Raw genomic sequence first — 23,594 nt, 5'->3', positions numbered from 1 at the left:
TTGGTTTCACTGTAGTCTTGATAAATCAAATTTCAAAGACTTATAATCTTATAATTTTTATATACTGTATAACTTTTGATATATAAAAAATGGATCAGTTGTTATCTTTTTAAAGGTCTATACAATAGATTCATAACTTTTACTTTTAATATGTTTGACTCACTGTATGTCTAGTATGAAATGATGGATCCATTTGATTATTTTTACTAAATTAAAGTCACTTATTGTCCAATATGTGTAACTTATTGCGAAAAAATTTCAATCATGTCTTCTATAGACAAAAAATTAATAGAAATTAATAGACATTTTTGTTGTTTGAAAAACTCAATTCCTAATCACAGAAATTTTCTGACCAAAACTTTTTGAACGGTTATATCTTTTTAACGATATTTCATATTAAGATCAAACTTATTAATATGTCTTTGAAATGTGATGATCAATACTACTGTAAAATTAATTTTATAAATATACAGTTTATTTGGCACTAAATATAAATGGGATATTCTGTATGTAAATAATAAAGTCAAGTAAATGATAGTTGAGAGTAGAGTTTATTTATTGGTTAATTGTATTATTACTAAATTATAATTTGGGTTAAACAAGGATTTCCATTATAGAAGGGGGTATTAAATGGGGTAAAATGACAATCACTTATAAGACATGTTTAATACAATAGTCATATAATTATAATAATAAGTATATTCTTAAGTATTAAAATTAAATTAAATTTAGTATTAATATAAAAATGAATAATAATTATTGTTTAATACATAAGACAATAGTCGCCATCTATTGAAATATTTATTACATTAATTGACAGTCAAGTGATTCAGCATTTAATATACAATACATTTGAAGATATTATTAACACTTTTGGTGACAATTATATCTATTGTTGACTATTGTTGACAACTATGACAGTTATGGCCAATACTACGGATGCGATTCGTGATAAAGCACTTCAAGATTACCGGAAGAAAGTGTTAGAACATCGGGAGATTGAACAACGACTCAAAGAAGGTATCAATATATTAACCACACAATTGAATCCATGACAATACCTAATCATTTGTATGTCTTATTTCATGACCAGTTCGCGAGTCACTCAAAGATGTGACCAAACAGTACGACAAAAGTGAAAACGATTTGAAAGCATTGCAAAGCGTCGGTCAGATTGTCGGCGAAGTACTCAAGCAGTTGACTGACGACAACTTCATAGTGAAGGCTACGAATGGTCCGCGTTATGTGGTTGGATGTCGTCGACAGTTGGATAAATCAAAACTGAAAGCCGGTACACGAGTAGCACTTGATATGACAACTTTGACTATCATGCGATATCTGCCTCGCGAAGTGGATCCTCTCGTATACAATATGTCACACGAAGATCCGGGAGATGTTAACTACAGCTCAATTGGTGGTCTCTCCGAACAGATCCGTGAATTACGAGAAGTGATAGAACTGCCACTTCTGAATCCAGAGTTATTTCAAAGAGTGGGTATTACTCCACCGAAAGGGTGTCTATTATATGGTCCGCCCGGCACTGGAAAGACACTCTTGGCTCGAGCTGTAGCCTCACAATTGGAGGCCAATTTCTTAAAGGTTGTTTCGTCAGCTATTGTTGACAAATATATCGGTGAAAGCGCACGACTTATTCGTGAAATGTTTAACTATGCTCGCGATCACCAGCCGTGTGTTATCTTTATGGATGAGATCGATGCCATTGGTGGCCGTCGTTTCTCAGAAGGAACCAGTGCTGACAGAGAAATCCAGAGAACACTTATGGAACTACTAAACCAAATGGATGGATTTGATTCATTAGGTCAAGTCAAGATGATTATGGCCACAAACAGACCCGACACATTGGATCCGGCTTTACTTAGACCGGGCCGTTTGGACCGTAAGATTGAGATTCCGTTGCCTAATGAACAGGGAAGACTGGAAGTGCTTAAAATTCATGCACAACCTATTGCTAAACACGGAGACATTGACTGGGAAGCAGTGGTCAAACTGAGTGATGGCTTCAATGGCGCCGATCTTCGCAATGTTTGTACTGAAGCCGGACTCTTTGCCATTAGAGCTGACAGGGATTATGTGATTGAGGAGGACTTCATGAAAGCCGTTCGTAAGATTGCCGACAACAAGAAGTTGGAAACAAAACTCGATTATAAACCTGTTTAATAACATTAATATTTTTAATTGATTTGTATTAAATACATAATCAAACAATGTTTTTATGCTAATAAAATACATTCATATTTAAGAAATTATGTTTAAAACATTTATTGTTTATTTAAATTATTACAATTTGTTTGTGAAAAGTATAATAATTATTATAGACTTTTCTTATGTTTTATCCAATAATTTAATCGACTTTTGTAACAATATTTTAATGTTTGCTTATTATATGTATTTTTATCCACAAATGCAATATTAATACAGTATTAATAGATATATGAATCACGTGACATATAATTTGTTTTGTATATATTATACAGTAATCACTGTTTCATAAGTCATAACATTTATCGCATAATGACTGCTCTATTGACCCGATTTGTGGCCACAACCCGACCATCACTGGCCAGACATATGACTGTAAGTGATTTGATTGTTTTGTTATTGGATTGCAATTATATTAGTGTCCGCACAGATGCGAGTTGTAGCCAATTGTGGCAATGATTACAACAAATCATTTGGTCGATCAATACATTCTTCGTCTTCAGTGAACAATACAAAAGCAAAATACGGCGGAAGGTATGAGTGGACAGTTGTATTGATATTTGTATTTAACTGATTGCATAAATCTCAGATTTATGGTTACTTTACTTCCCGGCGATGGTATTGGACCTGAAATGATGAAATACGTGAAGAAAGTATTTAAGTAAAAAATTTTATGATATACTGAATACAAATTTAATGCAAACTCTGATAACTTTATTGTAATTTAATGAAAGAGCGGGTGGTTTTCCCGTCGATTTCGAAGAAGTAAATCTCGACTCGACTCACGAGGACTTTGAGAACATGTTTGAAGCCATCACTTCCATCAAACGTAACGGCGCTGCACTTAAAGGCAATATTGAGACGAGAGAGCACTCAAAGCACTTCTTGTCGCGTAATGTTGAGCTCCGACTTCGGCTCAATTTGTTTGCAAATGTGATTCACTGTGAGTCGCAAACAGGCATTCAAACTCGTCATAAAGATATCGACATATTTCTCATCCGACAGAATACTGAAGGAGAATACAGCTGTTTAGAGCACGAGAGCGTTGATGGAGTGGTTGAGAGTCTTAAGATTATAACCAGACAGAGGACAGAACAGATCTCTAGATATGCCTTTGAATTTGCGAAGAAAAATAACAGAAAAAAGGTTACCTGTGTTCACAAGTGTGTATCAATTAGCAGTCAATTGTTACTTGAGTTGCTTTAAGACTTATTTTTTTACTCTTTAGAGCCAATATTATGAAATTGGCCGATGGATTGTTCCTCAAGATCTGTACAGATATGGCTAAAGAATATCCAGAAATTGAATATAATAATATGATTATTGATAATTGTTCGATGCAGGTATTAACATAATTAGGCATTATTTAACAAATTTATTATTTTTAAAATAATCATTTTATCAAATTATAGCTCGTTTCAAATCCAAATCAATTTGATGTCTTACTATTACCTAATCTCTATGGAAATATACTGACAAATCTAGTTTGTGGACTCGTTGGCGGACCTGGTATTACATCGGGTCGTAATTATGGACAAACTTATGCAGTATTTGAAACTGTATTATTAAAAATTATGGAAAAATTTAAATAATTAATAAACTAATTTATAAAATTTTGATTTTAAAGGGCACACGAAATACAGGAAAATCAGTTGCCGGTAAAAACATTGCCAATCCGTTAGCTATGTTTAATGCAAGTGCTGACCTACTCGAGTACTTAGAGCTACATTCATACGCACAGATGTTACGTGAGGCCATAGACAAGTGCATCAATGAGGCCAAAGTTCACACACCAGATATCAATGGCAATAATACTACCAGTGATGTCGTAGACTTCTTATTAAATGAAGTCATTCAAAAAACAAAACACTAGTCATTGATGTCTTACTTTAGATCTGATGTTTTATGTTTGATGTTTACATTTATATAGTATTATGTTTTTGTTGAATGTTTTATTGTCTAAATTTGTTTAATAACAAAACTAATTTGATTTATTCTTTAGACAATTAACGGTAGTTATCGCATAAATTATTGAATAAGATATATTATAAATAAAGTTAAATAAAGATTGATTAATAATTATAAAATAACTCACAAAATAATTTTATGAATATTTATTAGAAATATATATATTCTTTAAAACAATATTTATTAATTAAAATATTTATGTAATATTATTTTCAAAATATCATTTTTAAATTTTAATTAATCGCTTATATAGATATAGGGTAATTTAATATTTTATTTACCTGTAATATTGTAACAAAATTTACAAATATTTCAAAATTATTATTTGAAGAAATATTTGAAGTTATTATAAAACCAGTTAAGAATGCTAGAAAGCATTTTCAGAAAAAAAAACTTGAATATCATTGAAAACCATTAGTTTTTATAAATTATAGCGGCTATATAGTATAATACATATAATATGACAATGTCAAAATATACTCAACTTTAGTCATGTAGAGTATCAAATGATTCAGTATGCAAAAATAAACAACGAGTCATGTGATGTATCAAATGATTCAGCATGACAATATAAACTCAACTATATCCATGTGAGGTATCAAATAATTCAGTATGCCAAAATAAACTCAACTATAGTCATGTCTAGTATCAAATGATTTATATAACAAAATAAACAACTATAATGATACTTTTAAATAATAAATTAATTTTGATCTATTATACATTATTTTTGATGCTCTATACAATTCTAAACGTTAAAAATTTCCTAAAATTTTTTTTATACATTTGCCGCCATTTTTTGAAAAAAAAATAATGCTGATTTATTATATATTATTTTTGATGCTCTATATAAACGATAATCTAAATGTTAAAATTTTTACCTAAATTTTTTACTTTATCCGCCATTTCCTCTATGTTCCCGAAGAGATATCAAAATTTTAATGCATATTTCTTATGCTTATTTTTGATGCTTTATTCAAATCTATACTTAAAAAAAATTTTCTTAAAATTTTTTTTATTTTGGCCGCCATTTTCTCTATGTTCCCGAAGAGATATCGAAATTTTAATACAACTTTTCAATAGATTATTAGTAGTCCTTTAACCGAATCTGAAGTCAGAATTTCAAAATTCGCAAAATGAAATGCTACAGACAGACACACACACACACACACACACACACACACACACACACACACACACACACACACACACACACACACACACACACACACACACACACACACACACTAAAAAGGCTCATATAGATTTCAGAAAACAAAACTTTTCAAGTTTTTTTTTGAATATTGACTGTTATATAAATAAGATGACTTAGTATATTATATTATAACAATAAATTGTTTTATAATGAGTTATAGGAAAAATAACTAACAAATAATTTATAAAAATTCAAATAATTATTACCATTACATAGTTTTCATAATTTCTATATAAATAATTTTATAGTATTTAATATAGTATTATACAGTAATACAACTGAAAATATTATGAAAATCTGTAATTAACTTAAATACATATTTAATACATTTAGTTAATACAATATACTGTAGTTATTTTAATTACAATAATTAACTAATTTATTATAATATATTACCTGTAATTGTATTTACAGTACAGTAGTGTAACGTTATTTGCGAGCATTTTATTAGAGTTTTAATAATTAGATTTGGAGTCAAAAATAAATCAATTATTAATTAATAAAAAAATTGTTTTATTTAAAGGAAAATAAAGTAATAATTAAATGTTGTTTTTGACAAACAATTGCTTTAATTGTTTTATTATAAAATTGTTTTTGTATTATCAGATTATTAGATCAATTGTCAGCTAAAGACAAGGCATACAAATAACATTAATCGATGGCTACTAACGGATCCGCAACTCAACACAAAACTATCTATGAATTCACTGCTAAAGACATCGATGGCAATGATGTAAATCTTGAGAAATATTCTGGTTTTGTGGTGATTATAGTGAATGTTGCGTCCAATTGTGGATTCACTAAAACCAATTACAAAGAACTCAATCAATTGTACGAAACCTACGAACAGAAGGGTCTCCGTATACTTGCCTTTCCCTGTAATCAGTTCCTCAATCAGGAACCGGGATGTGATGTCGACATCAAAGAGTTTGTTAAGAAGAACAACGCTCGCTATGACTTCTTCAGTAAAGTAGATGTGAATGGAGACAACGCTCATCCGTTGTGGAAATGGCTTCGGGAGCAGCAGTCGGGTATTTTCGGTAACTCGATTAAGTGGAACTTTACTAAGTTTCTAATCGATAAAAACGGAGTTCCCGTCAAACGGTTCGCTCCAATCACTTCTCCCAACAAAATGGATGCCGACATTCAAGCCGTTCTTAATGCCACTGATTAGTCACTACCAGACTATCTCAACATTTATAAGTGTTTTATATTATTATTGATTTCTAACAAATTTGGTGATACTATTGATACTATAATATTGATATATATAATCAATTAATTGTTTTCTATAATTTTATTTTTAAGAATTTATGCAATTATTATATACTTTTTTTATTTGATAAAGTTGTGTACGATTGGCATGTTTTTTATTTTTTATAATTTTTTATATAAAATCTAAATATTATGTAATATGTATACATTGTGTGTGTAATTGGATGTATAATCTACAGTTAAATCAACATTTATATTATCACAATATTATATTATGTTATAGACTATTATTACTATAATTAATGATAATATTCTCAAATAATGCAAGAATTATTGATTTGTTCTCAAATAAAAATGTTGTTAAAAATGATAGTTTACTTAATATGAAACATCGATTTTTACATTTTCTCATAACTATCAATATATCCACAACTTTTACACGTCTTTTCATAGCATTCTTGTTCTTCATTATATACTTCGTCATCGAAGTCATGGCAATGATTGTCACTTTGTTTAGTGTATAAACTGCTTCTAACAGTCATTCGTAAAGTTTTTATTTTCTTTTCGTATTGTTTTTCTTTACGTCTTTTATTCATTTCAAGTCGTTTTTCTCTCTCATCCATCAGATTGTCTTCATTGCCCCAGACTTGGAGAGCCCTGTCCTCGATCTGTGATCTCAAATACAGTTTCATATCTCCTTTTGCAAATTCATGCGGATTTTTCTTCGCGATAAATCTGAGCGATGGCTCTCTTTTGTCTAAATCACAGTCTTTTAATAAATATTCACTTTTGGCTTCAGTTCTTGTAATCAATGAATGTTTATCCTTAAGATCTCTACACAAATCGCAAGTTTTTAAAGAGAAGTGTTTCATCAAAAAAGATTTATTGAAATCTTGATGACAATCAATGCATTGAATCGTTTCATTCATATCATCGTTTTGGTCATTGTTTGATGTTTTCGCCGGACAAATGGTGTCTTCATCTGAATCACTATCGATGAGAAATCCTCCGCCAGAGTCGAGTCCAGCTGTCGATTGTTTATCTCGTACTGACTGAGAGTACAATTCATTTGTCGATAGTTTTTGTGACTTTTGTTGTCTTAAGAGAAGAGCATTCTGTCGTTTCCTTTCAATGTCAGCCTTCTGTTGATCTGTTAATTCAGACATTTTTGGTGATCAACTGGTCATCAAATGATCTTCAGTTACAATGACTTGTGTATAACATAACGTAATTTAATACAAAACAAAGTATTGTCTGTTTTGTACAATAGATGTCTCTATAATATAGTCTATAGTATTGACTCAATTGAGTACATAATGAGTGCCATTGAGTGACAAATTCATAGACAATATGGCGATTGAGTGACTAATTGAGTGAAACAGTGATTGAATATAAGTCAAGAATACAAGACAATTGTGACCATAAGTGAGACCAACTGATGCCCCGATATGATGATAGCCCTACCGGACACCGATCCGGTCAACACTCACCACTAGATCATAGAAGACCAGATCACAGAAGACTTAAGAGTCCAATGATGGCTGACACGAGACGACGACCACAACGTGACAGTCCTATGAGCTCTTCATCGATGAGGACAATGAATCCACGAGACAATTACGATGATTATCGCAACCATTCATCGGCTAACAATAGTGGTCATCACAGAAACACTGATGGTTCAGGTGGTGGCACTGGGATGTCAATGCCCTATAAGATATTGTGTGTCTCAAACATAAGTAACAAATACAGCGATAATGAAGTGCGAAGTGAATTGAATCGTGAGTTTCATCGATTCGGTGAACCAAACATAAAGTTGGTGTACGACGACAACACACGACTCGCATACCTTTACTTTAGCAACTATGATGACGCCCGCGATGCCAGACATGCAAAGAGTCGACTCTTTTTGTTTGACAAACAGATTATCATTGACCCCATCTATGACCGAACCATTCAACTGCCCAGAAGACGATCAGTTACTCCCGACTATCAGATGTCTGGTTCTCGTCGAACTAACGCTCGACCTTTGTCTCCACCAATGCCAAGACGACCGCCGCCACCACCCGGAAGGAACAATGACATGAAATATAATATGCAGGTATGGATCGTATGATTGAATATATTTACCATAAGTTTTGTTTTGATTGTATTGTATATTGTGGGTACAGCAGCCTCATCGAGATAACCACCGGGAAATGCATCCTATGCGTAATGATTACCATCATCCAGGAGGAGCTGGTGGTGGTGGAGGAGGAGGAGGAGGAGGCAGTGGTGGTGGTGGAGGAGGAGGCGGAAGTGGTAATCGTCAGCAACACAGAGATTCCAAGAAGGAGAAGTTCCCAAATTATTTAACTCATGTTTCTCCAGAAGATGACGAAAAGTCAACGCGTACTTTGTTTGTCGGTAATCTTGAGGTAAACATAAGTGAATCGGATTTGCGGCGTATTTTTGAGCGCTATGGCGACGTAGAGGACATCGACATTAAGAGACATCCTCCCGGAGAGGGAAATGCGTTTGCATTCATAAAGTTCCTGAACTTGGATATGGCTTATCGGTCAAAGGTTGAGATGTCCGGTCAGTATATCGGCAAATTTCAATGTAAAATAGGTTACGGAAAAGCCACGCCTACTACACGTATATGGGTCGGAGGTCTGGGTCCGTGGACTTCGCCGAGTCAATTGGCCACCGAGTTTGACAGGTTTGGTGTCATCAGGAAAATTGATTTTGTTAGGGGAGAGAATCATGCGTACATCCAATACGACACCATTGATGCCGCACACTCTGCCTGTTCTAAGATGAGAGGCTTTCCATTGGGCGGACACGATAAACGTCTTCGCGTGGATTACGCTGATCCCGGACCATACTCTTTCATTTCACCATCACATGGAACAGGTGTTAATGCAGGCGCTGGAGACCAATATGCGACACCAACTGGTCCTCGCAAAGAGGATAATGGAGATGATTGGGCGCATACAGCTAAGTATGGGCAGAATGCTGGCGATTATAATGAGTCCTTTGAAAGAAATACACCACAAAATAGAAACCGAGAATTTAATGAAGAGATAAAAAGAGAACGTGAAGTGATATCAACAGCAAATAATAATAATAATTATGACCAGTGGTGGGGTGACAGTACTACTGCTGGACAATACTCTCCTAATGCTGAAAGACGTCGACGCCGTACTCCAGAGGACGCAGAACCGACACTTAAAAGACAACGTCGTAATACAGATTCGCCCACACCTGGAGACGACAGGTCATTATCTCCGCGCAGACATTCTTTGTTATCTCCAAATTATGAAACCAATGGAAAGGATGATAATGGCGTTGGTCTTAAAGTGACTGTCAGTGACAGTGTGTTGACAATTCAAGAGTTGGCAAAATGTTGTCCACCCGCTTGGAATGGCGGACTCATTCTTAAAAGCAGTTCATTTCCATCTCGTATGTTGTATTGTGCAGGAGATTCACAGCTCGTGGATCTACTTATGAAAGACAACTCAAATCCTGAACAACCAGTGCTTAGAATTACACAACGTTTAAGACTTGAAAGAGGAAAGTTGGATGATGTGAGTCGTCGTATGTCTTTAGCTGGCTCTTCAGGTTATTGCCTGCTTCTTACAACAGGAGGTGCTGCACAAAGTCAACCAACAGGACAACTGTCTGAAGATGGAAGTGCTATTCAGTTGAGACCACTTAAGAATTTGGTAACATATTTGAAGCAAAAAGATGCCGCCGGTGTTATAACATTGACCAGTGCTAAGGATGTCGACATAAAGGGAGTGTTGTATTTGTTTCCTCCCTGTGCTTATGCTATTGATCAGCTAAAGAAAGTGGCGCCTAATTTGTCTATTGAGACTAATCTTAAAGAAGACTATCTGGTGGTGGTTGTGGTTCGCGGTACCAATTGATGTGACTATTTGTGATCCACACGTTTATTATTTGAATATTTGTGTTAATTTAAAATATATTTAGTGAAAATGTCTCTCTTGTGCTCTTTTGAACAAATATTGTCTTCAAATTAGTTATTTGCTAATTATTATCATTATTATTATAATACTATTATAATTACTATTATCGTATTATTGATAACTAAAATATCAATATTTAATGTTTACTTAAACTTCAGTATATATACAATATATAAATATATATGCATTATTATATATAACACTATAATATCTTATATATTGCAAGTATAGGTTTAAAGTGTTTTTATGATTAATTTATAGACATGAAGACATCACTGATCAGTGAATTAAGTGTAGAGAAGACACATTTAATTGTTATACATTATAATTGTGAATCAGATTTGGATATATGATTGTGTTTAAATTAAATGAATATTAAATCAACAAAATTAAAGAAAATTGTGTCATTAATTTTAATGAAATTTAAGTGAAAATAGATTGGTTTTGTGGCAAAAATTTGTGTTAATTTATTTATTTATTGCATTTTATTTTTTATCGTTTGAATATTAGATAAATTCTTAAATAAGAGGATATAATTGTAGGTTAAATGATGTGTTGTCTTATCAATTGTTTAGTGATTCTGTGTTTCAAAGGTGTGTTCATTTGTGATATAAATGACATCCAAAAAAAGGTATACAAATGAGTGAAATTTGTACAAATCATATCTCAACCCTATTTTAATGAGAAATCACTGAATGATTGGTAATATTTTGTTAATTACTAGTGTTTAAGGGGTTGTCATCAGGCAATTAGTGTTGAAATGTATGAATAAATTAAGTGAGATTTGATATGCATTTCTAATTAAATTAGACATCAAATCATATGATTTAAAGTGATTGTGTTTTGTGTTAATTGTTGTTAAAAAAGAATCGTTTATTAGTTTGATTAATAATTAATGAGTTTATAATATTTTTGTGATATTTTACTTGAAATTATTATATTTGAAATTCAAAGCGGGGCTCATGTGTTGTGTAGACTCAGGTAAGTGCTGCTAAAACTCGATGACAAATATATTATGACTTATCTGTGATATTTACTACTGATTGACCAACAAAATGATATGAGATCTTATTTTTGTGCTATATTTGAAATTTGTTTCATTGATTGTAAATAAGTATTGCGACAAATGATTATTTAATATAACGGTTTGTATATTACTGTGAATTCTATATATCTGTTTTGATGTGATATTAAGTTTTCAAATAAAGCGTATTATACTGTATTTTATAAATAAATTTCAATAGTGTACAATATAATGAAAATGCATATACAGTATTATGTATTTGTAAATTAGTGTTGAAATTGTATTGCAAAGTGACTTAACTTAAGTTTGCAATAATATATCAAAATTTAAGTTTTAATAAACATTAAATACATTTAATAATAATTAATTTACACAAATTGTAAATTGATTTTTGTCAATATGTTAACTATTTTATTAACAAATTATTAACAAATTTACATTGCGACAAAAACGGCTATAAAGTTTATGAACAGATATTAAACTTGATTTATTTCATTCAAATATAAAGTTAACATGGACAAATTAACACATACTTTTAACATTGTATAGTATTTTGAATAATAACATTTTAGTTACTTTGGCTATTGCAATATTAAATATTATTGTTAATTTGTCCATGTTAATTATAATTTTGAATTAATTAATTCAAGTTTAATATAAAATCTGTATAAATCTTCACTGTATATTCTAATTATATTTTATAATCAAATAGTTTTAATATATATATATATATATATATATATAATAAAAAATATATTAAAAACAAATATATATATTTATAATCTCTATTGTTATTTCTTTATTTTTAAATTGTCAATTATTTTTATGATTGTTTTAAATGTCTATCAATAACATTAATAGTATAGGGAGTTCCCGGCACTTGATTTTCAGCAAACTTTACATTTATCACATAAAGTCCAGGTTTTGCTGTGCGGTAAGTAATACTGACTGTGCAATCGTTATTATCTTTTTGAACCATCAATACTTTGGACGGACCATCAAAAGAGATAACAAGTGAGCCATAGCCAGCATTTTTAGTGTCAATTAAGAACTTATTCCACATACAAGTCTTGGCTGATTTGATACCGTTTCCTGTAATGCGAACCTTTGAAGAGTCACCTATTTCATGGTCACACACATACATTGAGAAAGGGCTGCCCATTATATGGTGTTTACATTGCTTTATATTAACTAAATGATTGCCACTTTGTTTCGGCACAAATACGACCGCCAATTGACAGTTATCGAGTTGTTTAAGACTACAATAATCCCTAAGACCCGATGGGGTGATAACACTCGCTGACATTGTATTGCTGTCCATTTGCTGGCAAATAAACTTATTTACTTTAACATTATATCATTACAATGTCATCAGATTAGAAAAATTTAAGACATTAAGAGATAATTAGTTGGAATTTTGTGATAATTATAGAAAAAGTGATAAAAGTAGTGATCATTCGCCACCAAATACCAGACCAAAGATGAGTGCAATTTCAATGAAAATCAAGTCTTAAATAATAATTATATTTACATTTGATTGAAATGATTAACTCTTTTTTTACTTTTGATCAATAGTTATAAATTTAATATCAGTTTTTCATTTGATGGCACTTTATTTTTATATTAAATGTAAATTTGTTTTATATAATATCAGATATATAATAATTTAATTATATTATTATATTTAATATATAATAATAATAAATAGTTAATTTAAAATATAAGTTAATTATTTAATAAATATCAATGATTATTAACTAATATAGTATATTAGTGATTATCAATAAATGAAAAATTAGTAAAATGATGCCATCAAATGAATATTATTAAATGTATAATGAGCTCTAATTTATTAATAATTATTTATATCTAAATTAAATCTAGAAAATAAAATGTTAAGCAATAGTATAAATTTTAAGTAGCAAAAGGCCGGCATTTTTATAAATATAAAAATTAAAATAAATATAAGATTCTTATACATTAGCTTAATATTTAAGAGCAATAAATAGCGTATTCAATGAATTGTGTAATTTGTGTCTAATAATAGTTGTTAGGTTTAGAAAATAATAGATTAAATAAGTTTATAAAATAGTAATACAATTGAATAGATTTGACACAAATTGTGTGTCAATTTGGTAGAGTTGTCACAATCATAACTCCTATCTAACTCACCGTAAAGTTAAACACACCATTGGGCACGACTTGACCGCCGTATTTAACCTCAATGGTATACTCTCCCGGATCGCGGACCTTATATTTAACACTGAAAGTGCCGTCACCTTTGGGCACGACTTTGCAGTCGACATTTTCTTGAACTTCTTTAGATGTGGCCGTTTTGGTCTCACGTTTAGTTGTTTTAATGATCCGAATGGTACCATCAGGAAGTGTTTCGGTGCGTTCGGTACTCGACTCAGAAGCCTCTGACTGTGAATGAACTCGTGTCACCCGACAGGTCACCTCTCCATTACCACCGGCTTTATCGGCAGCTATTGTTAGTGAATATTCTTCATTTGGCGCTAATTTCTCTTTGAATTTTCCTATTAATTATTATTATTATTAATAAATATTATTTTATCAAATATCCCAATTTCTACCTTTTATCTCAACTTTGTTGATATCACCAGTTGGTTCACTTTGGACAGTAATCGGTGAATTTGGTACTTCTTCGCCATCATATTTGACAGAAATAAGATGTTGGCCGACATCTTCGGGTACATATCTAATTTTGAAAGTGCCATCGTGGAAATCAGTCTTCCAATATTTCATAGGTTTTTTATTGGGACCTAATATCTGGACATCCAAATCACCGATTCCCGCATTTTTGGCGTCAACTGTGAACTCTTGTGGAACACTAGCTGTGACTTTCTTGTCGAGTCCGGCGCCCGAAAGCTTAATGTTTTTAGGCTCTGACTTCTTCTTAACTTTCATTTTGAATGGACTAAAAATATATTCGTTTTATGAGTTATTTAAAAACTGAATAAATTATATACTTTTTTATCTAATCAAAGATTACAACATACCTGCCCTCAATGTCTTTACCGCCATAAGTGACTTTGACATCACATTTACTTCCTTCAGGTGGTGGTACATAACTAACAGAATAAGTGCCGTCTTTGTTATCTTTGATCTCTGGTTTTTGAGCGATAGGTCCCTTATCTGAAGTGACCGCAACTTCTAAGGGAGCCTTAGCTGATCGCTTGGCATTTACTTTGAAAGGTAGTGATGCGGTGGCTCTACAATTGTTAGGATCAACTCCTGGACCCGAAGCAGTAACTTTTGAGGCGTCCACTTCACTTTGCACCGGGACTTTGAATACACTTCCTGTTATACAGTATTTTAGAATTATGTTACGAAATAAGAATAATAGTTTTTAATAAACTATACCTGGTATATTTTTATCAGCAAACTTGATGGCAATATCATAGACACCTCCTTCATCGGGTATATATTCCACAGTACAGGTACCGTCTCTATTATCCTTACACATGACTTTTGCTTCATTAGGTCCTTCAACTGATAGACCAATTCCTCCATTTCCCGCATTAACTGTTTCAATAGTGAATTGATTTGGTTGGTTAACAAATCCTTTTTCAAGTCCCGGTCCATAAGCTTTAACTCTTTTAGGATCGGCTCCATGAGTGGCTTTAACAGTGACCGGTGATGCCCCTGGTATGGGCTGACCATCAAATTTAACATCAAAGTTATATTCGCCTAATAAATTATAGACAAAAAATGTTAGATTTAAATATTCTATATAATACTAATACCTTCATCGGGTAATATATATTTGACTTTATAAGTGCCGTCATTGTTATTGTCGACTTGAGTGCTAATCTTCTTTCCTGAAGGACCAGTGATGATGGGCTCAACAGCTCCGTCACCAACTTTGTCAACATCACTGGCATTCACAACGAATGAATTGATACAATTGACAAACTGGTCTATGATTTGGGGGCAAATATTTTATATTATTAGCGTATTTTTGAAGCCAAAATCAAAATAAATAATTAATCAATAAATAAAATCAAAATTTTAAATAAACAACAAAATTGATTAAACTTCTATTAATGAAATGTTTTGTGCATTCATTTATTCTAGTTTTTTCTAAACAATTATATTAATTAATTAATACAATTGAATACAATGAATATTTCATAAATTGAAAATATCATATATTTAAAAATATGTTAAAATAATAGATTTTTAAAATAAATATTTGATTATTAGGCTATAATTAAGTGTACAGTAAATGATGACCTAATATTATTATTCAGAAACAAATGCCACTATTTATTAATGATATATAAGAAGATGATTTGATATTTTTGTCATCACATGTAATTGATATGTAATATTTGCCGACAACTGTGACCAGGTATGTGACAGAACAGGTGCCGTCACCGTTATCGTCATATTCAACAACTGCTTGTGACGGACCTTCAATCACAACTGATATCTTTGCTATAGTGTCAACATTTTTGGTGTCAATGAGGAATTGGGATACTTTATTGACAGTACCGTGACTTAGTCCGGGCCCATAAGCGCGTATAGACTCACATATATCAGACGTTTCATTTTTATAGACATATACATAATATGGTGAATGAGATGTATAGATGCTATTAATTAGGATTGAAATGGTATGGTATCCACATTGATGTGGTATATAATTGACTAGAAAACCATCACAAGTTGAACTGATATTTGGAAGATATGACTTATTGTCAACATTTGTTATTATCACAGATATCTCATCAAATTCATTACAATTATCTGTATCGATGCCCACCCGGAACTGTTGCAATGTGTCGACCAATGCAACTATATTAAGAAGTGTCAGTAACCGGTCATCAATATCTTTCTTTTAAATTAAATTAATTTTTTTACAAATAAATTTTTGTAACAAAATAAATGACAAAATAACACTTATTAAATTTTTAAAAAATGTTTTAAATGTTCATTCAATAGATAATCTTTAAAATTAATTGATATGTTTGTTGTTTCAAAATGTAATTATACCGTACATTAAGTATTTAGAAAACATGAAAACTTGTAGATTAAAACATTTAAATAACTTACTTGTTTCGAGTCCATCCACTTTAACTTTGCTGACATCGGCGGGTGGCGTAACTTTAATATCAACAGGTGATCCGGGTACTGGTCTACCGGCATAAGTAGTGCTAACTTTGTACTTTCCTGGTGCAGGTGCCGTGTACTCGGCTTTATATTGACCATTGTTGAGGTCAGTAACTTTAATTGGTATATCTTTGCCTTTTTCATCTTTAATAGTTGTGATCAATTCACCACCACCTGCTTGTCGGGTGTCAATCATGTAATGTGTTGGCTGTTTTGGTTTAACACCTTTAGAGACCCCCGGTCCCGATACCTTTACCTACAATTTAAAATAAGTTATTTAAAATTTAATAAGATTTTAGAAATTTGTTTCGTATAATGAAATTGTAACCTTAGAAGCATCGGGAACACCACCAACACTGACTCTGAAAGGACTGTTAGGTACAGCTACGCCACCATAATTGACTTGAACAGTATGTTTGCCTAACTTATCCGGTTTGTATTGTGCTTTAAATGTTCCGTCCTTATTGTCGGTCAACTTAATTGGCAATTCTTTATAATCAGAATTAGTCATAATAGACACGTCTAGCGGCGCTTTTCCAGCTTTTTTTGTGTCAATAGAAAATTCAGTTGGCGTTGCAATGACTACACCTTTAGGAGCTAATCCAGGTCCAGATGCAACAACAGCATCGGGATTATAATCAGTTTTGGGTATAACCATTGGCATAAATGGTGAATTAGGTATATCTTCACCATCACAGGTCACATGAACAGCATATTCTCCCGGAGCTGTTGGATGGTATTCAACTTGAGCCGAACCGTCACCGTTATCTTTGCATTCAATTTTGGCATACGATGGTCCCTCAACAGAGAAGCCAAGTGTTCCCGTCTCTCCATTTGTGTCTACAGTAAAGCGCGCCGGGTGTCCAACAACACCGCCTTTAAGACCGGGTCCATACGCTACTACTTTTGATTCTTTCATCGGCGATACCTGTACTTCATACGGACTCTGAAATATCTCCTGACCCGCAAAGTTAACAACCACTACATAACGTCCCTCTTTAAGAGGCTTATAATCGCAGTCATATGTCACACCGTCCGGTAATTTTCTAACACTGACTTTAATTGGTTGTCCATCAGGTCCCAAAACTTTAACTTCAGGAGTTCCTGCTCCGGCACCCTCAGTAAATACTTTAAACTCTGCGTTATCATTGACACGTATGCCAGTAGGTTGAAGACCACGTCCCAGTGCTCTCACTTTTTCAGCATTACATGCCGGTGCAACTTTCACATTGAAGGGACTATGAGGTACTGGTTTACCAGCAAATAACACCTCAACTTTGTGCGGACCCTCCAATTGAGGTGCATATTCACACTTATATTTTGAAGGATCGTCGTCATCCTGTCTAACTCGAAGTGGTACAGAATTTGTCTTTCCTTTTGGATCAGTTATCTGTACGTCAACCTGTCCAACACCTGCGTCTATATTTATTTAAAGCAAATATTAACAATTTATTAATTTAATAATAGATAATGATTCATAAAAAATATTGTAATACCTTTAGTGTCAATATTAAAAGTAGTAGGCGTTCCGACTTTAGTACCGGTAGGCTTAATACCTGGTCCGTCACATTTGACTTTAGATGGATCTCCAGCCACACCTTTGACTTCAACAGTAAAGGGTGATTTCGGCACTTCCTTACCAGAAAACTTTACAATAACCTTCATTTTGTTATAAAAATTATTAATTACAAAAAATATCTGAATAAAATATAAACTAAATTTTAAAATTAAAATCAATATGAAATTGCAATTGCAATTGTGCTTTAATAAAAATTTCAATAACTTATTTATAATAAGATGCTATATATGAATATACAGTATTATATTCTAAAAAATGTTAAGCATTTCGATAAATATTAATACTATGCTATAAGTAAAGCTTTAAGTTGTGTCAGTTATTTTGTTTTTGATTAATAATTATTAAATGTAATGCAAATCATACTTTGTGTGCCCCCTCTTGTTGTGCAGTATAGGAACAGGTATATGTTTTTCCCGGATCGTCATTAAACTTGACCTCAACCGGAGTCTGTTTGCCCGACGGATCCTGAAGAAAGACCTGGACATCTCCCTGACCGGCACTGAATGTGTCGACTGTAAAGCTAGTTTTAGCGCCGACATTGACACCAGTTGGTTGAATGCCGGGTCCATAACATCGGACTCTCTTAGGATTATGTCGCGGACGAGTTGGCGCTCCGTCCTTGAGTTTTGCTTTTGGAAATTGTGCCAAATATGTCATCATTGAAAGCTCATCCACTTTGGGATTTGTAAGTTCTTCAGGTGTGACGAGTTGAGGAACACTTAAAAATTGTTCGGCAGTTTTCATGGCTTCCGTAGCATTTTTAAGAGCGTCTTCAGGCTTCCAACGTTCCCAATCAGGACAGAGACCGGGAGCACACGCGTCAACCAATGCACCGATAGCTTTACCATTGTTCCAGTCAGTCGTAAAGTTGTTTATGGGAACGTCGGGTACTTTATTTTGAACCCATTTAAGCAAACGTTGCTTCGGTGTGGGTCCGCCCTTCTCCTTATACATTGACTCATCCTCTCCCTCCCACATCGGCATTGATATAGAGTAGTGTAAAATCAATGTCCACATCACACCTAATATTAACTTTACTTTTCCATCGACTACATCTATACTATCTGTTTAAATAATTTTAAAATTATTAATTATTATGTTTAATAAACATTGTTTATACAATATATAGCATAGTTATATTTTATTAATTAAAATATTTTTTTTTATTTTATCACTTATCTATACTATCTATATCTATATCTATATGCTTAATTATTTTTTTAGTTATTAATATAATATAATAATTTAGTCAAAATATTCATTTAAATAGAAATTCAAATATAAATTTACTGTTATATACATAATAATAATTATTATTAAATAAAAATTATTTATTATTTAGACTTGATTTACATAAATGAAAAATAGTTGTTTTTAGTATAACTTTCAATATTTTTCTTGGCTTTTAAATTATTTTTAAAAGAATATTCTTTTCACTAAAAACTTAATTTGTTTTTTTTTTGTGGAATTTATTTATATTTGTTTTGTTTGTCTTTTTGTCAAATATAAGATCATTTTTTATTTTTATTATTTATTTTATTTAAAATTATAAATGAACATTTTATTTAATTATACATTTATAGTGTTTACATCAAGATGAATGCATAAATTAACAAAATTTGTTTTTTTTTATTTGAGTAACACATATAAAGTGTACAATTAACACAGTAATCTTGATATAATAAATATAAAATAAAAGTTATAAAATAAATATTAGCTTTTTAGCAAATCTGAAATGTATTTTTGGCTCTAAAATAATTATTTTTAAACAATTCTAACCACACATAATAAAGAAATATAATTTATATATAAAATGGTTTTTCATTGGATGCATTAAAATTGTTTATAACTTTAAATTATATTACTAATAAATTATAAACATTAAGCAAGAAATTGATGCTATTTTTATTATAAGTATACTGTTTATCTATAACAAAAATAAAACACTATTTTTCCCAACATTTGTAGTCATCAATAATATATTGATTATATATTATGACATAAAGCCTTGTTTATCGACAAATTTCCGTTACTTGTAAATCTCGTGATACCAAATAAACTTATGTTTAAAATATACACTTTATTAGTACATGGGTTATGCTAATTATCTACATTAACTAATATTGAATTACACACATAAACTTAAATATATTCAGATAACTATAACTACTATTGTTTGAAAATATTTTAATTACTTTTTCAAAAAAGTTATGAATAGAAAAGACTAAAAATAATTTCTAATAATAAAAAATAAAATCTATGCTTAACTTTAATTCTAAACAAAATAAATTTAATATCAAAATTTAGATAATTTTTTTTATAATAAACTTAATAAATCAATATTATTTAACAAAGCCAATTATTAAATTTATAATTTATTTTAAATTATTAAATGTTAACAATTATTGTATAAATTAAAAAGGATGTAAATATAAGGCAAAGATAAATGCATTATTCATAGTAAATTAGACAATAGATGTGAAAATTTATAATAATAATAATAATGTTATACTGTATATCAAATAGGAAATGAATTTTAAAAAGAATATACAATATATGCATTGTTCATGAATTAAAATTTCAAAACTACACCCAATTGTGAATAAATAAATTAAAAGTATTAACTTATTGAAAATAATTGCAAATACGACAAAATAATATCAATGTTTCCAATAGTAAACTAAATTATAATTTTACAATTATTGACCTCAGCTTTCTCTCTCTCTCTCTCTCTATCTATCTATCTATCTATCTACTGTATCTATCTATCTATCTATCTATCTATCTCTCTCTCTCTCTCTCTCTCTCTCTCTCTCTCTCTCTATCTATCTATCTATCTATCTATCTATCTCACTCACTCACTCACTCACTCACTCACTCACTCACTCACTCACTCACTCACTCACTCACTCACTCACTCACTCACTCACTCACTCACTCACTCACTCACTCACTCACTCACTCACTCGCTCACTAACTCACTAACTCACTTAAAATGATTTAATAATAATAATATAATGTATTATAATACTAATAATTTATTTCTTGTTTGTGATTATAGTTATCAATGATAGTTAGAATTAAACAAATAAAATGTTATAGACTTACCAATGTTGACAATACGGATCTTTTCCTGATTCTTAAGGAACTGTATGGCAATATTGACATTCTCGAGCTTCTGTGCCCTGACTTTTGGTCTCTTGTTATACGGCGGTAACTTCTTGCCGGATAACACTTCGACCAGTGCTATGAGTCGCAGACCATCGGAGAAATCGGTTCCCAAATCAGTGGCAAACTTATTGACTGTTCTTAAGTGTTCATTAGCCCATCTAATTGTTATACATTGTTATACAATAATATTATTTAAATAAGTTTATTATTCAATTAAAGGTCATTTGCATACTATATATAGAAACTATAATACATGTTATAATACTAATATATTGTACATTATATAAATGCTTACATAAGTGAAAAAATAACTACAGTATAATATATATTTAAAGAAAATACGATAAAGTTTTTCTATTTTCATGCCAGCAATAAAATAAAGTTAATAATATTAACAAATTTGTTTTTTTTATAGCAAATAATATGAAAAATATTTATATAAGTGATTGGATTAGACCTTTGTGTGAATACCTGGTAAATGTGTTTTGTTGTATTTTTTTCCAGACGGCATCTTCAGCCAAGTCCTTCGTCATGATGTCTTCCTCATCGTCTCCAGTCTTGGCCCGACTGCCTCTACGAATAGGTTTGTCGTCGACAGGCATTACTGTCAAGGATGAGGATTATCTAATGTACACCCAATTGGCAAATAAAAGGGATGTACGCTTTGGTGACAATCAATGGCTTACTGTCAATGAATATATGGACCAAATGGTACTATTGGTCTTATGTGTGACGGATCACTGCTTTATTATTGTATGCGATTACGTTATATAATTCAAAGTTTTTACACAACAGTGCACACAATTTTTGTTGTTTATTTAATTTTACTATTAAGATATTAAATAGTAGAAAAAATTAAATACTAAATAATTATGGATTTAGATAGAAATAAATTATTACTTTAATTTTCAATATTTTTATTTGATTAAAAAATAGTTTTCAATGGATTCTTCAATAATTGAATTTAATATTTATAAATTTGTTTCAAACTTTTAAAAAAGTTTTTACAAATCAATTGTTTTGCAAACAATTCAATTGTATATGCGTTTGAACACTTATTTGCAATTAAATAAGTTACTTAGTATTCACTATACTATATATTATATTTACAAACACATACACAGAGACGGTATGTTTATAATAAAAGTGTTAACACTTAACTAAATAGACAGAGATATTAATGTTATGTAAATCTGCTTCGACTCCCAGTCAGTCCTAATTTGGATACAGATATGAGATTATGTGACGAAAGTAAGGACTAAGAGTATTGAATTGAGAGAGTAATTGAAACTTAAGGGAGAAGAGAGAGAGAGAGAGAGAGAGAGAGAGAGAGAGAGAGAGAGAGAGAGAGAGAGAGAGAGAGAGAGAGAGAGAGAGAGAGAGAGAGAATATTATAAAAATAATTATGTAAAGTAAGTAAATTTTTGTGATTTCAAATAAGCATAAACACAATGTATTAGTGTATTAGTAAAAACATTTTTGATGATTACATTATTTTAAAATTTGACATTTTTCAAACAGCTATGTCATACAGTAGTATTAGCTCGTAATGACAATACAATTATAAAATTTGAATTTTATTTAATACTAAAAAATAAATATATGATATAATTTATTATTACAACCAACATTAAAAGTTGCTTATACTATATAATCAATTGTTGTACTGTACTGTATATAATCAGTATACAATACATATACAGTATCAGTACAATATCATATTTACACTGTATATAAATTTATGTATAAATTTATATTATACAGTAGTATATAAACATAAATTTATACCGGCAACTTATATACCGCATAATATTATAAAATATTGTCAATATAAATATACAGTATATAACTTAATAAATAAACTTAGACATTTTATTTTAAAAAATCATTTATTAATTTTGTCTTATTTATTATAATTTGAAATATAACTAATAGTTAATTTTATGGTTGTGAAAATATTACATAATACACAAACAAATTTACTAAAAATAGTACATTAAAATTATTATAAATGAAATTTAAATTAACAATTTTGAAAACAAAGTATGTAAAATTATCACAAAATTATAATTTCAAATAATCTATATTCCAGTA

The 23,594-nt window shown here is 30.8% G+C and overlaps 7 protein-coding genes across 8 annotated transcripts; 4 read left to right on the top strand and 3 right to left on the bottom strand.

The window, feature by feature from the left end:
• Nucleotides 1-784: 784 nt before the first annotated feature.
• LOC128961306 (26S proteasome regulatory subunit 10B) lies at nucleotides 785-2,198 on the top strand. The gene is made up of 2 exons (XM_054307528.1): nucleotides 785-1,020; nucleotides 1,094-2,198. The coding sequence occupies exons 1-2, from the start codon at nucleotides 915-917 to the stop codon at nucleotides 2,176-2,178; spliced, it is 1,191 nt and encodes a 396-aa protein (XP_054163503.1). The 5' UTR covers nucleotides 785-914; the 3' UTR covers nucleotides 2,179-2,198.
• A 271-nt stretch (nucleotides 2,199-2,469) lies between these two features.
• On the top strand, nucleotides 2,470-4,114 carry LOC128961307 (isocitrate dehydrogenase [NAD] subunit gamma, mitochondrial-like). Its single transcript, XM_054307529.1, has 7 exons — nucleotides 2,470-2,595; nucleotides 2,651-2,754; nucleotides 2,810-2,881; nucleotides 2,955-3,383; nucleotides 3,449-3,563; nucleotides 3,633-3,779; nucleotides 3,848-4,114. Exons 1-7 carry the CDS (start codon nucleotides 2,533-2,535, stop codon nucleotides 4,091-4,093), a joined length of 1,176 nt encoding a protein of 391 aa, XP_054163504.1. The 5' UTR covers nucleotides 2,470-2,532; the 3' UTR covers nucleotides 4,094-4,114.
• A 1,736-nt stretch (nucleotides 4,115-5,850) lies between these two features.
• LOC128961314 (phospholipid hydroperoxide glutathione peroxidase-like) lies at nucleotides 5,851-6,675 on the top strand. The gene is made up of 2 exons (XM_054307535.1): nucleotides 5,851-5,936; nucleotides 6,011-6,675. Exon 2 carries the CDS (start codon nucleotides 6,063-6,065, stop codon nucleotides 6,576-6,578), a length of 516 nt encoding a protein of 171 aa, XP_054163510.1. The 5' UTR covers nucleotides 5,851-5,936; nucleotides 6,011-6,062; the 3' UTR covers nucleotides 6,579-6,675.
• A 207-nt stretch (nucleotides 6,676-6,882) lies between these two features.
• On the bottom strand, nucleotides 6,883-7,879 carry LOC128961313 (DNA repair protein complementing XP-A cells homolog). Its single transcript, XM_054307534.1, has one exon. It carries the CDS (start codon nucleotides 7,783-7,785, stop codon nucleotides 7,018-7,020), a length of 768 nt encoding a protein of 255 aa, XP_054163509.1. The 5' UTR covers nucleotides 7,786-7,879; the 3' UTR covers nucleotides 6,883-7,017.
• A 59-nt stretch (nucleotides 7,880-7,938) lies between these two features.
• LOC128961294 (RNA-binding protein spenito-like) lies at nucleotides 7,939-10,709 on the top strand. 2 transcript variants are annotated; one of them, XM_054307513.1, is made up of 2 exons: nucleotides 7,939-8,720; nucleotides 8,794-10,709. In XM_054307513.1, exons 1-2 carry the CDS (start codon nucleotides 8,058-8,060, stop codon nucleotides 10,528-10,530), a joined length of 2,400 nt encoding a protein of 799 aa, XP_054163488.1. In that variant the 5' UTR covers nucleotides 7,939-8,057; the 3' UTR covers nucleotides 10,531-10,709. The 2 variants fall into 2 exon arrangements, with proteins under 2 accessions (XP_054163488.1, XP_054163487.1); XM_054307512.1 differs by having other exon boundaries at nucleotides 7,940-8,720; nucleotides 8,791-10,708.
• Nucleotides 10,710-12,186: 1,477 nt separating this feature from the next.
• On the bottom strand, nucleotides 12,187-13,084 carry LOC128961523 (filamin-A-like). The gene is made up of 2 exons (XM_054307769.1): nucleotides 12,468-13,084; nucleotides 12,187-12,195 (listed from the first exon to the last, which is right to left on the bottom strand). The coding sequence occupies exons 1-2, from the start codon at nucleotides 12,933-12,935 to the stop codon at nucleotides 12,187-12,189; spliced, it is 477 nt and encodes a 158-aa protein (XP_054163744.1). The 5' UTR covers nucleotides 12,936-13,084.
• Nucleotides 13,085-13,466: 382 nt separating this feature from the next.
• Nucleotides 13,467-22,327, bottom strand: LOC128961289 (filamin-A-like). Its single transcript, XM_054307507.1, has 12 exons — nucleotides 22,187-22,327; nucleotides 21,972-22,124; nucleotides 21,438-21,658; nucleotides 18,693-19,393; nucleotides 18,247-18,409; nucleotides 17,079-18,169; nucleotides 16,694-17,006; nucleotides 15,382-15,555; nucleotides 14,999-15,325; nucleotides 14,635-14,935; nucleotides 14,209-14,552; nucleotides 13,467-14,151 (listed from the first exon to the last, which is right to left on the bottom strand). The coding sequence occupies exons 2-12, from the start codon at nucleotides 22,100-22,102 to the stop codon at nucleotides 13,778-13,780; spliced, it is 4,140 nt and encodes a 1,379-aa protein (XP_054163482.1). The 5' UTR covers nucleotides 22,103-22,124; nucleotides 22,187-22,327; the 3' UTR covers nucleotides 13,467-13,777.
• Between the last annotated feature and the right edge of the window lie 1,267 nt (nucleotides 22,328-23,594).

The sequence above is a fragment of the Oppia nitens genome, unplaced genomic scaffold (genome assembly GCF_028296485.1).
Source record: "Oppia nitens isolate AA-2021 unplaced genomic scaffold, nextdenovo-longstitch-racon4-pilon3 scaffold5_pilon_pilon_pilon, whole genome shotgun sequence".
NCBI classification, from domain to species: Eukaryota; Metazoa; Arthropoda; class Arachnida; order Sarcoptiformes; family Oppiidae; genus Oppia; species Oppia nitens.
Note: the sequence above shows the minus strand (reverse complement) of the source record. Positions and strands in the feature narration are given on the sequence as shown.

What these genes read in the sequence shown, in the direction of transcription:
- LOC128961306 (XM_054307528.1), top strand. Translation starts at nt 915, where the DNA reads ATGACAGTTATGGCCAATACTACGGATGCGATTCGTGATAAAGCACTT. An exon ending in TGAACAACGACTCAAAGAAG is followed by an intron (nt 1,021 to 1,093) that starts GTATCAATATAT and finishes TTTCATGACCAG; the next exon opens with TTCGCGAGTCACTCAAAGAT.
- LOC128961307 (XM_054307529.1), top strand. Translation starts at nt 2,533, where the DNA reads ATGACTGCTCTATTGACCCGATTTGTGGCCACAACCCGACCATCACTG. An exon ending in CACTGGCCAGACATATGACT is followed by an intron (nt 2,596 to 2,650) that starts GTAAGTGATTTG and finishes GTGTCCGCACAG; the next exon opens with ATGCGAGTTGTAGCCAATTG. An exon ending in CTTATGCAGTATTTGAAACT is followed by an intron (nt 3,780 to 3,847) that starts GTATTATTAAAA and finishes TTGATTTTAAAG; the next exon opens with GGCACACGAAATACAGGAAA.
- LOC128961314 (XM_054307535.1), top strand. Translation starts at nt 6,063, where the DNA reads ATGGCTACTAACGGATCCGCAACTCAACACAAAACTATCTATGAATTC.
- LOC128961313 (XM_054307534.1), bottom strand. Translation starts at nt 7,785, where the DNA reads ATGTCTGAATTAACAGATCAACAGAAGGCTGACATTGAAAGGAAACGA.
- LOC128961294 (XM_054307512.1), top strand. Translation starts at nt 8,058, where the DNA reads ATGCCCCGATATGATGATAGCCCTACCGGACACCGATCCGGTCAACAC. An exon ending in ACATGAAATATAATATGCAG is followed by an intron (nt 8,721 to 8,790) that starts GTATGGATCGTA and finishes TTGTGGGTACAG; the next exon opens with CAGCCTCATCGAGATAACCA.
- LOC128961523 (XM_054307769.1), bottom strand. Translation starts at nt 12,935, where the DNA reads ATGGACAGCAATACAATGTCAGCGAGTGTTATCACCCCATCGGGTCTT.
- LOC128961289 (XM_054307507.1), bottom strand. Translation starts at nt 22,102, where the DNA reads ATGCCTGTCGACGACAAACCTATTCGTAGAGGCAGTCGGGCCAAGACT. An exon ending in GTGTTCCCGATGCTTCTAAG is followed by an intron (nt 17,007 to 17,078) that starts GTTACAATTTCA and finishes TTTAAATTGTAG; the next exon opens with GTAAAGGTATCGGGACCGGG. An exon ending in AGTGGATGGACTCGAAACAA is followed by an intron (nt 15,556 to 16,693) that starts GTAAGTTATTTA and finishes CCCAAATCATAG; the next exon opens with ACCAGTTTGTCAATTGTATC.